Source organism: Charadrius vociferus, unplaced genomic scaffold (assembly GCF_000708025.1).
Source record: "Charadrius vociferus isolate BGI_N301 unplaced genomic scaffold, ASM70802v2 scaffold559, whole genome shotgun sequence".
NCBI classification, from domain to species: domain Eukaryota; kingdom Metazoa; phylum Chordata; class Aves; order Charadriiformes; family Charadriidae; genus Charadrius; species Charadrius vociferus.
In genome coordinates, this window is record NW_009650252.1 from 57,446 (window position 1) to 71,121 (window position 13,676).

The 13,676-nt window shown below is 60.5% G+C and overlaps 2 protein-coding genes across 2 annotated transcripts in view; both read right to left on the bottom strand.

Moving 5' to 3' along the window:
- Positions 1-173, bottom strand: part of ILKAP (integrin-linked kinase-associated serine/threonine phosphatase) — a 13,674-nt gene extending 13,501 nt beyond the window's left edge. Inside the window, exon 1 of the mRNA XM_009893082.1 lies at positions 110-173. Within this exon, the coding sequence (XP_009891384.1) occupies positions 110-173 (64 nt within the window). The remainder of the gene's footprint in view (positions 1-109) is intronic.
- A 1,510-nt stretch (positions 174-1,683) lies between these two features.
- The window catches only part of KIF1A (kinesin family member 1A), a 42,614-nt gene continuing 30,621 nt past the window's right edge, over positions 1,684-13,676 (bottom strand). Inside the window, 17 exon segments of the mRNA XM_009893083.1 lie at positions 1,684-2,193; positions 2,802-2,920; positions 2,996-3,188; positions 3,308-3,454; positions 3,595-3,719; positions 3,996-4,073; positions 4,233-4,445; positions 4,737-4,882; positions 4,994-5,055; positions 5,203-5,336; positions 5,579-5,693; positions 10,608-10,713; positions 11,085-11,169; positions 11,262-11,328; positions 11,450-11,558; positions 12,947-13,002; positions 13,189-13,321. Coding sequence (XP_009891385.1) covers positions 2,151-2,193; positions 2,802-2,920; positions 2,996-3,188; positions 3,308-3,454; positions 3,595-3,719; positions 3,996-4,073; positions 4,233-4,445; positions 4,737-4,882; positions 4,994-5,055; positions 5,203-5,336; positions 5,579-5,693; positions 10,608-10,713; positions 11,085-11,169; positions 11,262-11,328; positions 11,450-11,558; positions 12,947-13,002; positions 13,189-13,321 — 1,931 coding nt within the window. The 3' untranslated portion in view covers positions 1,684-2,150.

Here is a 13,676-nt window from a genome sequence, read left to right on the forward strand (position 1 = left end):
GGCCTCGGAGGGGGCCAGCCCCCAGCCGAGCCATCGCTCTGCAGGTTTGCTGGCCTCAGGCATGTTTTGGCTCCGGCTGGAGGACGCCCATCCCACAGCCGCCCCTCACCTGCGGCATGGGCAGCACCGCCCAGCCCTGGCCAGTGAACCCGTGTCTGGTCCCTGGCAGACATGGGTCCTGCCTCCACCCTGGAAGAACCTCCCCTCTTCCCTGGGGCACCCGGTGTTTCCACCCCAAGCCCCTTACGTATACATTTGGGATGGCACCAACTAATCCTTGCATGGGAGCCAGTATGTCACAGCCTGGGGCCCTGCTTCACCCCTAATGTGCAGCGATGGGGAGTCCCTGCAAGCCTCTGCCCACCTGCCATGTCCCTAACTGTCCATGCCCCACACGACACGAGCGTAATGAGGAGAAGACAGCACCACGTCCAACACACACACACGCACACGCACACCACAGACAACGCGGGGAGGTGTGGCAGAGCCAAGGCGCAGCCGTGCTGTGCAAGGGAAGCTCAGCCATGAAGACGTGACAGCAAAGCTGGGGGTGGGTGGTGTGCCCGGGAGGTGCGTGGAAGAAGATGCTCGCCTTCCTGCCCGGAGCTGTGCAGAATTCGGGAAGCCCCGAATGAAAGCATCCCCCCATGGGTGAAAGATAGGAGGAGGAGAGGGAGAGCTGCTGCTGGGGGAGGTGGGAAGCAGTGATGGCTGGAGGAGAAGGTCTTTTCGGCGAAGCCACCTCCACCACAGGAAGCCCCCTGGATTAACGTGCCAATGGAGGTGGGGTGGGAAGGAGGTGGGCACTTGCTTCTGCAGCGGGGGAAGAGGAGTGTGAAAATGCTAGCTACAACAATAAAAGAAGCCCCATCCCCAACCTGACGCCCCCATGCCAGCCCCTCCCCCTGCCTCTCCCACCTGCTTCAAGCCTGTCATCCTGCTGGGAGGAGAAGGGACGGGACAGCCCTTTTGGGAAAGGGCGACAAGGATCCTGTGGATTGGGATGGTTGCTCCTAGCCCTGGCTCTTGGGGAACTTTCCCATCCGGCTTTGGAAGCAGGTACCTGGACCTCCACACACTTCGCAGGGATGGGACTCTCAGCATCCTGCCCTAAGATGGGGGGGATCCCTTTGGACAAGGCCCTTGGGACTCCCCGGCTGGGGTAGTGGCGATGGCCTGCATGCTTTTGGTTGGGAAGGAGAGCCCCGTACCAGGTGACAGGCAGAGCTGTCCCCAGAGCCCTTCTTTTCCTTCCAGCAAGACCAAGCTCTGAAGTGAGGTGACCCATCCATGTGAATGTGGGTGCTGTGGCATGCCAAGACAGCTGGCTCCCCCCTTCCAGAGGTAGATGGGGCAGGTAGGAATTGCCTCCTTTGGGAAGACATGGTGGACTGTCCAGCCACCACTCAGGGGAGAAGTAGCTTAAGCTGCAGAGGAGACAAAGCAGAGGGCTGGGAAAGGGCCAGAGGCGAGGGCAAGAGCGCCACCGCCACCAGGCATATGCCAGGGTCGTCCCAGGGAAGGCATCTCTGGGACCCTGGCCCACCACCAAGGCTCTCCCCTGCCCAGGGGAGGCGTTGTCTGGGGGCCAGGACCCAACTTATGGGATTTTTGTGATGTAAATAGAAATAAATTATAAATATCACCTTAAACTACTGACACCTGATTTTACCCTGCCATCTCTTGCAGAAACATCAATAAACTAGCAAATCCCCATACCTAAACTACCACTTTCCCTTGACATGGAGGCAATTCCTCCTGCTCTCCCATCTCCTAGCTTTACCGCACTCCCACCTCTGTAGATTGAAGACCAGCTTTTAGCCAAAACCACCTTCCTTGCTCCCTCCCCTCCGACAGGGACCTTTCTGGAGCGTTATAGATGGTGTGACATGAAGGTCACCCATAGGGGGACGGGCAGAAGATGGCACCACGCACAAGAAATCTTGCCCAGGTGGGTCCAGACTTTTGCAGCTACGAACGGAAGTGAGTTTCCCCCGTGAAGGTGTGAATCGAGACAGATCCTTCCATGGAGCAGACAGCTGGGGCAGCAGATGGTGTGAGAGATCAGACGTTAACATGGGGAGTCTTGAGACAGAATCAGCTATCTTGATCCTGTTGGCAGATGGATGAGGTGGAGGGTGGTTTTCAGGTTAGATTCTCATCTGGGCTGTTCTCCTTCTGGACAGCTTGGACCTGATTTGGAAAACAAGAGACCAAATGTGTCAGAGATGTAGACAAGGAGAGGAGTGGTCTCCCAGGTTTGGTGTCCTGGCACTTGAAGCTAGCCAGAGCTGGAGGGACATGGGATTAATGTCTCTTTAACCAGAGCACACAAATTTCTGTACATTTACTCCTATTCCACTAGTCCTGCCACTTGAGATGGTCTCAAGAACTTCATGAGATGTGAGACCAACTGCATGAGATGCTCTCAGAACTGCATGAGATGTTCTCAACAACTTTGTGAGATGCTCTCAAGAACAGTGAAGGGCCAATGTCCCTGCCCCCAGGCATGGATGTTGCTTTGAAGTCAGCACAACAAGCCCTCTGTATCAGCTGGGATCTGGCCCTGGATTGAAGCATTTAAGTGGGGAGGAGATGAAATCAAGATTAATATGGTCCAAATTTTGCCAGCCGAGAGCCCATGCAGGCACAGCTCTGTGCAGGAAGGCGTTCCACGTGCCTGGTCGGAGGGGCTGAAGCAGGGAGAGCACTGGGACCAGGGCAGGGAGCACGTTTGGCTGTCAGTGGACACCCCACCTATGGCTTCCCTGCACCCCCCTTCCCTCAGCTACCCCCAGTACCTTATGGATCCAGCCAGGAGGGGGTTGAAGGCGTAGAGCCAGTCGTGCATGTCCTTGTCGCTGCTCGCCTGCAGCAGGATGCCCCGGTGCTCCGTGCACACCGCAAATGTGTTCGGGGTCTGCCGAGGGAGAGCCAGGGCTGAGTCCCTTGCCCGAGGGGGTGCGCGGAGTGGGGCTGGCTGCCCCTGCCCTACCTTGAGCATGGCCTGCTGGTCCTCGCTGTACTCCACCTGGGCCTTGGAGAGGTTGAGTATGGCCCTCTCAACCGCGTCCTTGTCCGAGTTGTAGATGTAGACGTATGGACGCCGGACCACCACAAAGCGCTTCACCCATCCATTGGTGTGGGGCTCCATGAAGTGCAAGTAGCCCTTTTTGGAGACGATGGGGCTGCAGAAGGGACCAAGATCAGGGTGGGACACAGACTGTGAGAAGGTGGCAAGGGTAGGGTGCATCTCCCCCCCCAACCCCAAAGCGCTCCCCTCACTGGCTGCCCTGGCTACTCCTACCTGACCCGGATCTCCTGGATGTCAGGCACCAGCAAACGCTGAGGCTCCTTCTCATCCTCAGGCCGGCAGGCTGGGGACTTCTTCTGCTCTCCTTCTACTGGAGGTTCCAGGTCAGGGCTCTCTGCTCTGGAGGAGACCTGGGGTGGTCTGGGGAGGGAGAAGAGACCGGGGTGTAGGAACAGTGACAGCTAGGGAACAACCATTGACCAGGACCACGTCCCAGTGGTACAGCTGCCCTGCTTGGGGAACACTGGGGCACCACCTGAACCTCCCGGCCACCTTCTTACCTGACCTCCATGGTGTTGTAGCGTCCTTCCACCAGCGATGGGCAGGTCGAGGAAGGGGTCAGAGTGGTGACCCCAAGAGCTGGCATGGAGGGGTCTCTCATCAGAGTCACAGACATTTCGGATAGCTGTGGAGGAGCGGAGGTGTGGACTTGAGTTTGCACTCGAAGCTGGGCACAGGCAAAGGGACCAGGTGCCTGCTCATATTGGGAGAGGCAACACCTCCAGCCAGCAAGGTCCTCTCGTGGTACAGTCCTGAGAACCACCAGCCCTGGGATCGCCAGGATGAGCAGAGGGAGCAGGCATCACAGTGCCCACCTAGACCCTGCCCAGCCAGTCCCCCTCAGCCACGCATCCCCTCCCGGCCCCCGCCAGACTGGTGGAGCCCAGGGCAGTGGTGGTACCTTGCTCTCGCTGGCGCTAATGCAGACGTGGCTGTGGCTGTACTCCCTGTTGAAGGTGTGCGTGAGCAGGCGCAAGCACTGCAGAGAGAGGAGGAGGACGGTGGGGCAGGAGGCACCTTCCTCTACCCTCCTCCTCCCGCTCCTCTTGGGGTTTCTCCTGCCACAACCCCCTGCCGCCCTGTGGGAGCCCCTTCCCGGCTTCATCCCCCACGAGCTGGGGGTGCTGCAGGATGGTACCTTCACTGCCAGCTCCTTCTGCCGCTCACTGGGGGTCTCAGGGAGAGAGGTACGGCCCTCAGGGGGCCCGTCGACAGAGAGCGGGGAGGAGACGCAGGACGTGCTTCGGGACTCAGAGTCCTCACTGGAGCAGGGGGACAGGGTCTCCAGGCCCAGGCGCTGGGTCGTCTCCAGCTTCTCGCGCAGGAGCAAGTAGTGCCTTGTCTTCTCCACCTGGGCACAGGCAGCCAGGCTCAGGGGTGGCCCCTTCCCCCTGCCAGCATGCTTTCGGGGACTGTGCTTCCCAGGCCCCATTAACCCCATCTGCTCATTAGCTTCGGGTCTGCTGGGTCCCGGCTAGCAGTGATGCACAGGAGAGCACCGGTGGCACATCCCCATTCCTGCCTCCTCCCGCAACCGGGAGAGCCGAGACACCCAGTGTGGGGAATCCCACCAGCACTGGCAGGGCCAGAGGTTGGGCTGCCAATTGCACCGTCTTGACCCATTTCTAGCCCAGATTCTTACTTCTTGCAAAAGACTGAGTTTCTCCAGCTCCCACTGATGGTCGAGGATGAGGCTGTCGCTGCGGGGCCGCCAGCCAGCCAGATTCTCCTCTCCCCGCACATAGGCTACAGAGGTATCCAGGACACGCCGGCGCCGTCTCTGCATGCCTGTGGGGACAGACACAGAGCTGGGGGGACAGATGCACGGTCCCGACCCCAACCTCCATGCCGTGCCTCCTGGTCTTGCGGAGAACACCCAAGCAGAGAAGCGTCACCCACCTGGGCTGCCAGCGTCGGCCACGCGGCAGAGGCTGAGCTCATAGACTCCTGTCACACGATTGCTGCAAGCAAAGGGAGACAAGGCGTTACAAGCTCTGCCCCATCTCCATGGCCAGGTTATTTCACCCAGGCTGCTGGGATGCCCCAGGAGGGCTCCAATCCCTGGGTGATGGCTCTCCTCCCCCAGAAAGGCAGAACCATCCCGGTACCTCTCAGAAGCCCGCAGGCTGCCACTGCCGAAAAGGTTGCGGATGGAGCGGGAGGCAGGAAGCTTGGCGTCCCGGGAGTAGAAAACCATGCAGAAGTCTTTGGTGATGACAGCAGGCTGAGCGCAGTTCTCCATCTGCAGCAAAGTGGGGAGGAGGCATCAGGGTGGCTGCAGCTTGGTAGCCCAGGCCTCTCCCAACCTTGGTGCCCAGTGGTTTCTACTCCTGGGGTCCCACAGGGCCCCCAAGCACCAGGTTGAATCCTGCACCTCGTTAGCATCGGTGCCAGCTAAGGAGGGATTCATGCTGGCTGCACCCCGACAGTCGGGAAAATACCAGACTTTGTCGGCATTATAATGGCCCCAACTAAGGTCCTTGCCTCGATGTAGGCAGAAAGGGTGATGTAGATTTTCTCCCGGTACGGGGTGACACGGTTGAGCAGCAACGAGTTGTGCATGGAGCTGTCCCATGCCGTCTCAAACTGGTAGAAAGTCCTGCCGAAAAAAATAGCACAGCCAGTAAAACACCTCCCTCAGCACCCCAGGCAAGCGAGCAAGAAGAAACCATCATCCTTCCCTCCCCCACGGCTCTGCAGCAGGCCTGCAAAGACACACGGACATGCACGCGCTGGGGGGGCCAGATGGGGACAGCCACTACAGAGGACGCAGGCTCACGGCAAAGGGGGATGAGGCGTGGCAGGAGGGGGACGCGGTGCCCTCGAAATGGCCGACAGACCAGGGTTTTGGGGAGGAGGGACTGCGGGAGGAGCAGGGGCTCAGCTGGGGTGCAGGCAAGGCAGGGCAGACTGGGAAGGCAAAGGAGGGCAAAGGAGGGTGCATGCCCCACCCCCGTGCTCAGAGTGGGGGGCTGCCAGCCCCCCGTGCTCCTGGGCCAGATCCCCACCATCCAGCCCAGGGCATGCAGCACCTCCCGGTCCCCGCCAGGAACGGCTGTCACCGTTCAGGTGATGATGGCTAGAAGGGAAAGGAGGGAGGGTGCTCAGCACTGGGGAGTTGCTGCCAGCCTGCCCCTGGGAGAGCAGCCCCCCGCTGCCAGACAGGTTCCCTTCCCCAGGGCTGTCCCCGGCTGCCAGCCCTGAGCCCCAGCATGACCTGGGGACCATGATTTGGTGGCTCTCCCCCGTCAGGCTGTCTTCCCCAGCTCTTGCTCTGCCCTGATCACCAGCCCCATCCATCCCCATTCCCACCAGGCTGCCTTGCTCCCCTTGCTGTGTTTTCCATGGCTCCCAGACTGGGAAAAGGAACAGGGGACACCTAACCCCACTCGTCTGGTGCCTACAGGGTCCCATAAGAGGACGGTGCAGCCACCCAGAGCAAAAGCAGCAACCGCCCTCATCGAGTCAAGCAATTGAGGGTGAGGGAAGCAGGAGGTGGCTCTGGTTTGAGAGGATGCGGGATCCCCATTTCACCCCTTGCCCCACTCCTGGGCTCCCTCCTGGGCCAGCCTTGGGGTTAGGGGACACCCATTCCCCAAAGCCACCCAGAGCTGCCACAGCCCTGGCTCCCGCCTGAGCATCCTCAGGAAGCCGTGGCTCAGTGATATTTCAACAAGAAAGCTTCAGCATGTCCGCGAAGTAACATCCAGGCGGCTGAGTGGCTCTTCTAATGAGAGCCGGGGTGGCCAGAGGCAGAGGGGAGAGGCTCTTGGCTGCGATTGCCCTCACATTGGTAGAAGAGGTAGAGCGACGCTTTCAGAAGGTGTATGAAATACATAAAAAAAACCCCACGTGAGACAGAGCCAAGGCAAAGGATCACTTTGCAGACACAGGTCGCTTGAAAAGAGTGCTCCCCAGGGAGGAGGAGAAGAGGAGCCTCAGGGGCAGGGGGAAAGAGCAAAAAGCAAAGGGAGGAGGCAAAGGAGAAAGAGAAAAGCAGGAGGGACCAGACCGAGCGGGTGCACGCGAAGTACCTAGTATCATTTCCGAACGAAATGCTATAAGTGGAAGGCGACCCAAGGACAAACACACACACGTACACACACAGAAAAATGAAAGGTCAGAAAGCATCATCCGTACCGGGATGGCACGGGAGCGGGGCCGTGAGGAAGGGGAGCCCCTCTCCAGAGGACTCACCCCATATCGGCCCCACTGGCCAAAGGTGCTCCTGCCTACCTGGACCCCAAATCAGAGCCCAGAAGGAGCTCAGCAAGGGCAGATAGAGGTTTACCTGCTTGGGTGAAAACCCTCTGCCTCCCACCTTCCTCGTAGTCCAGCAGCTGGGAAGTGAGCACACTCATGTTCCCCCTTCCCTTAACTCTGCCCTCGCTGCCATCCCAGGGCAAGGAGCTCCTGCTCAGCGCAGCCCCCCAGGATGGTACCCGTCAGGGGAAGGACCAGCTGTCCCACTGCCACCTACCCAGCAGGAGATGACTTCTCAGCCTGTCCCCTGGTCCACAGGGAGAGCATCACTGCGCCGAGAGCCCACGGGCAATGCCACTGCGAGCCCAGGTCTCCTGCAGTGGGAGGCTGGATCTATGCTGGATCTGTCCCCCTGCACCCTGGGGAGGGACAGGGTGCCACTGGAGGGACAGTTCTGCCCTTGGGCATCTCTGAGTAGGACCAGCTTCTAGCCACTGTAGGGAGGCCAACCTCCAGGGCACAAAGCTATGGAGCCCACCAGGACTCAGGAGACCCCATTCCCTGTCTCCTGGATGCATTCCCCTCTTCTTCTGCTGTGGGGCATGGCAGCAGGACGCCCGCTCCTCTGGGGCTTCGGCGATGCTCCCAACCAGAGGCTGGCAGCAACATATAGTTCTGCCGGCTCTCGCCCACACGCCGCACACCAGGCTCACCCTGCAGCCCCAGCTGGAGCTTCCCCTCACCAGCCCCAAACAGCCGCTTCCGCTGTTACACAGGGGTACAACAGTCCATGCCAGGTATGGGTGTGCGCACCCACCATCACGCCTGTGTACAGATGCACACTGCCTGTATGCTGCACCTACACCTCCGGCACCACCATGCACAAGGTGGGCAGCTGCTGCCATTGTCACCGGGAGAGGGCTGGAAGCGCCCTGAAGCCCCCGCAGTGGGCCACACCAGCCCTGCGACTACGCCAGGTGGTGCCGGGGCCAAGCCGGAGCTGTGGCAGAAGGTGATGGTGGGGGCGGCACGCTCAGCGCCAGATGCTGGAGAGATTGGGAGAGCAGTGAAGTCAAAAAGCAAGAAGAAAATCCAAACCAGGCGATGGGGATGCAGGCGTGCGAGAGGGAGCAGCAGCCAGCGACAGCGCGGCCCAGACGAACAGCAAAAGAGACCGAGTGAGCGAGAGGTGCCAGGGCGGGAGGGAAGAGGGATGGGGCCTGTGGAGGGATGAGGGAACTGGATGTCCAAGTGCTGCCTCCGGTGAGAGTGAGCGCGCTGAGGCGAGGGGGGAGAAAGAAAGAAGGAAGAGAAGGTGGGGTGGAAAAAAAACCAATGGAAACAAATAATACCTAGGCATATCCGAATCAAGAAACTGCCTGCGAAAACACAAAACAATCACATGGTTAGTGTGGGCTCAGATGGGCGGCAGCAGTGGAAAGAAGTGAGGGGGGGACCCTGGGCGCTGCCCCCCGTGCCTCCTCCCTGGGCAGGAACGGATGGGTGCTGGGGAGGGAGCCATACCGCTCCCCTGGTCTCCTCCTGAGCGGCTCTGGGGAACTGGGCAGGCTAGGGAGGGGAGACAGGGCTGCTCTGGGCGATGGAGGCTGTGTGGCGTAAGGCAGCAAAAGCAGGGAGCGCAAGCAGCCGGGGAGGAGGGTGAAATGGGCCCCGGCTCTGCCCGCTGCCCACCCTCTGCCTGTCCTTGCAGGCTGCTGGGGCTGAAGCGTGTGCACTTGCATGCGGGATGGAAGCGGGGTGGGGGCTGCGGTGAGCACACCTCGGTGTCCCACAGGGAGCCAGCTGCCCTCTCCTCCCCCTGCCCGGCCCTGGGCAGGCTCTACAGGATGGATACAGGATGGATACGGCGAGCACGCTGGCCCGCAGCCCTGATTCACGGCTGGCCCTGAGGCGCAGACCTTCAGAGTGCGTAGGTGAGGTGGGCTTTTACAAAACCCAAGCCCCCATCTCCCCACTTCTCTCCATGCCCTGAGCACCCCCCCCAGCCCAATCTGTGTCCCCTTGCCCTGCAGGACCTGTCAGGGGAAGGCAGGAGCAGGAGGCACGTCCCCCCTGCCAGGCTACGCTAGAGATGCTGAAGATCCAATATGGCTGCACCCAGGACCAATCAGCCAGATTAGGAGCTGGCATGAAACGATGCAGCCCCAGGAACCCATGGGTGCCACAGCCACCCAGCTCCCAGCAGCCCAGCAAAAGTCACCACAGCTCTGCCAGGCCAAGAACTCCTCGCCCAGCTGTCCCCACCTGGTCTTGCTCTGTTGTCCCCAAAGTCTCCTGGTCCGACATTGGCACACACACCCGACCCCGTGGTTCAGCTCTGCTGCCCAGGTACCTATTGCTCCACCGTGCCCAGGAGCTGCCCTGGGAGCACCGCAGGGTGGCACCTCCTGTCCAGACCCCCATCATTCCACCCGAAAACACCCTGCCTTTGGACAGGCCACGTTGGGGCAGCAGTGACCCTGAAGAAAACGAGGGGAAGAGTGGTCCCCGTTCCCCACTGGGATGCTCCTACACCGGCAACCGCCACGCATACAGCCCAGGACCAGCTCCACTGCTCCCGCCGGCGCGACCATCACCATCTTGTCGCGGCTGCCCGCACGCACACATTCTGGCCAGGGACCCCCCCACCAGCCCTCTGAGTTTCGCCAGCAGCCCTGGTGCAGAGGAGAGCTCAGCCCTCCGCATCCACCACTCTCCCTTGCCACCGCAGGGATCCAGCCAGGGAGATCCCAGAGATAAAAAACCTCCAGCCCCACTGCTCCCACACCCCTGCCAAACCTGCAGGCACCCTGGGACAGGTGTGAAGGGGCAGGCATCGCCAAAGTTACCCAGCAGCAATGGGGACAGCTTTCCTGCACCACACCCACACAGATAGTGACCAGCCATGGGCACCAAGTGGTCTTTCCAGCGAGTTTGCTGGGACATAGGACAAATAGCCCTTCGTGGCAGGTCTCCTCCAGCCACAGGGTCGGTACATCCTCCTGGCACTGGCACCAACCAGCTGTCTGTGCCAGGAGGTCACAGCCACCACCGGAGAGCAGGACCCCCACCCTGTAGTGCCAAAGCCCGGCGTGGAGAGGCCTCGGGGAGGAGGAGGAAGGGGACTGGTGGCCCTGCACCCCAATACCCTCTGCAGGTCCAGAAAAGTCCCCTGCCCCGAAGCAGCAACAGGTCAGGACACTGCAGAGGAGCTAAGAGCCCCCCCGAGGGGAGAGAGGGGCTCCCCACATCCTGTCCCCCCCAGCCCTTACTGCAGTGGGGGAAGAGCAAGAGAAGAAGAGGCACGCACCGGTCATCCTGGGAAGGGTGGATGTACCCAGAGGAGAGGATGTTCAAGGACAGGATGTTGGGGTCAATGAGAGACTCATCTGCTTCTGGGGTGTTCCGGATCCGACCTGCAAGTGCAGCACAGGGATGCCACTCAGGTGACAGGCGGTGGCCCTGTGAGGGTCCCCGCAAGGGGCAGGGGGCAGCCCGGCTTCATGAAGCCCCCAGCAGTCCCCTTGTCACAGGCAGCAGCTGCCCAGTGCTTGGCCACTCAGTGCCAGACGTTCTGGTCCAGCTTCTGTATGCCAGTGGCCAGGACCAAGGCATACTGCCCATGCAGTGCCCCAGTGTCACCTGCTGGGCAGCCGCCACTTTGCTATGGCAGGGTGGGAGGCGTAAAGCTCTGCGTGGGAATGTGGGCAAGAAACAGCCTGAGAGGAGCTCAGGAGCTCAGCAGGCTGGGGGGTGCTCACAGCCCTCCCAAGCTGGCTCAGCTTACCCACAACCAGCTCCCGCACTTCCTTCCAGCGGATGAGGCTGCCCGTTTCGTGCACCAAGGTTACAGTGATTCTCCTCTGGATGCCCTGAGACCCACAAGGCCAAGAGAGAAGGGGCAGCAGTTAACACAGCTCCCGGCAGGAGCCAGAGCCGGGACGGTATCTTGGGGAGTGAGTACCTGGTGGAGGAGGAAGGTCCCATGGCACGGCATGCCTCCGCGATGGTCCACGACTGCAGGGATGTAGCTAGAAGAGAGGACCACGGCGTGACACACAGTCCCGTCAGCCTACCCAGAGGTGCCAAGCACTGGGCAAATCACTGTGCTGCTTCCCTCTCCTTCCCGCTCCCCTTTCCAGTAGAACTTACTCGCCATTGGCCTCCAGCTCACAGATCTCGAAGAAGACCATCAGGTCGTACTTGCACTGGCAGGGGCCGGCACTGGGCCGAGTCATGGTGCTCAGCTTTGTGGCAGGCACTGTGGCAGGTCAGAAAGACAGCTTAAAGGGTAAGCTTGCCCCTGACGGTAAGGGCAGAGCTGGCAGGGACCACAGGTAGACACACCAAGGTGATAGCAAGGCAGGAGGGAGTGCACAGAGGGGGACAGCCCCACCCCAGAGACCTCGCTGACCACCGGCCTGCCTTCTCCCATGCCGAATGTGGAGCAGCAAGGGTGTCAGGATGTGGCCAGCCTCACCCATCCCCAAGATCACAGAATCATAGAATAGTTTGGGTGGGAAGGGACGTTTACAAGCCATCCAATCCAACCCCCCCTGCCATGAGCAGGGACATCTTTAACTAGATCAGGTTGCTCAGAGCCCCGTCCAACCTGACCTTGAATGTTTCCAGGGATGGAGCATTGACGACCTCTCTGGGCAACCTGGGCCAGTGTCTCACCACCCTCATCAAAAAAATTTCTTCCTTATATCTAGTAGAATCTCCCCTCTTTCAGTTTAAAGGTATTACCCCTTGTCCTATTGCAACAGGCCCTGCTAAAAAGTTTGTCCCCAGATTTCCTGTAGCCCCTTTAGGGACTGGAAGGGGCTCTAAGGTCTCCCCAGAGCCTTCTCTTCTCCAGGCTGAACCCCCCCAACTCTCTCAGCCTGTCCTCCCAGCAGAGGGGCTCCAGCCCTCGCAGCATCTCCATGGCCTCCTCTGGCCCCACTCCAACAGGTCCATGTCCTTCTGCTGTTGGGACCCCTGAGCTGGAGGCAGCACTGCAGGGGGGTCTCCCCAGAGCGCAGCAGAGGGGCACAATCCCCTCCCTCACCCTGCTGGCCACGCTGCTGGGGATGCAGCCCAGGGTGCGGGTGGCTTTCTGGGCTGCCAGAGCACGTTGCCAGCTCATGGCCAGCTTTTCATCCACCAGTACCCCCAAGTCCTTCTCAGCAGATGATCTCAGAGATGCACACCCTGATCCCGCAGCCCCGGCACACACACATCCCAAAACATGCAACACTGCTCCAGGAACCACTCGGGGACAGCCACTTGGGGACCACTGGAGGGAGGGTTCCCCAGTGCTGGCGCAGGGACTGCACAGCAAACCACGGTGCTCAGCCAAACACCAACAACTTGGGTCTCGGTGGCCAGAGCACAGCGGTGACCCTGCAGCCCCTGTGGGATGGAGGGGCTGGGTGGCTATCTGAGCCAGCCAGGGTGGGCAGCCTCCTCCCTGCCGCTCCACAGGAGGCAAGAAGGGGGCTTTGCATCAGCTGGGTACCAGATGCCAAAGGCTTACAGGTGCTCTGGCCTGCAACACGTTTGGTGGTACCCCTGGGGTCCTAAGTGGTCCCCCTGGAGAAGGGGACCCTGCACCCAGCACAGGGGCCACAGGCAGGCAGAGGATCAGGAGGTCGCTTCCCCTACCTGGTTTGGAGAGTGGCATCACACGGGGGAAGTGGCGCCGCGATGGCCTCAGCGGACTGCAGAGAGAACTAACTCAGTTAAATCATCCACAGGGACTCCCCGAATCCAGCCAATCCCATCTACACCCCAGGGCCACCCCCTCCCACCACCTGCACCCCCCTTTCTCTGGGTGCCCAGGATGCCAGCTGCACTGGGTGGCCCTGTGACACCCAGGGGCTGGGAGTGGCCCAGAGTGCGCCCACCTCAGGACGTCTTTGCAGAGGGGAGGGAACGGGTGCTGCTGGTAGTGCCCGAAGACTTCAAATACAATCGGCTGGCTCTTGATGTATTCAATGAAGGACTTGGTCACCTCCACAGCGATCTAGAGGAGAAAGAGCCATTGATGGCGCAGTTTAGCTGGGAAAGGGATGCAGCTGGCAACAGTGCTGGGGAGGCAGGAGGGTACAAGCCTGTCTGGTCCTCTGCATCCCTCACCCATCCCCTTCCCCATGGCCCGGGGATGCTGTCCCCACCAAGACTGCTGCCATGAAATTCCAGTATTTTCAGGTGGAGGGCAGCGGCTTTTTGTCTTTTCCCCCACCCATCCACCTTGTCTAAGGTTGGCTTAGCTTGGTTGCTGTGACAGGCTGGGAAAGGCAGGAGGAAGCTGCTCCACTGGGGAGAAGATCCAGCCAAAGGCCCGTTGGAGATCTCCACAGGCATAGGGGTGAGGGGGGGGGGGCAGGGGGGG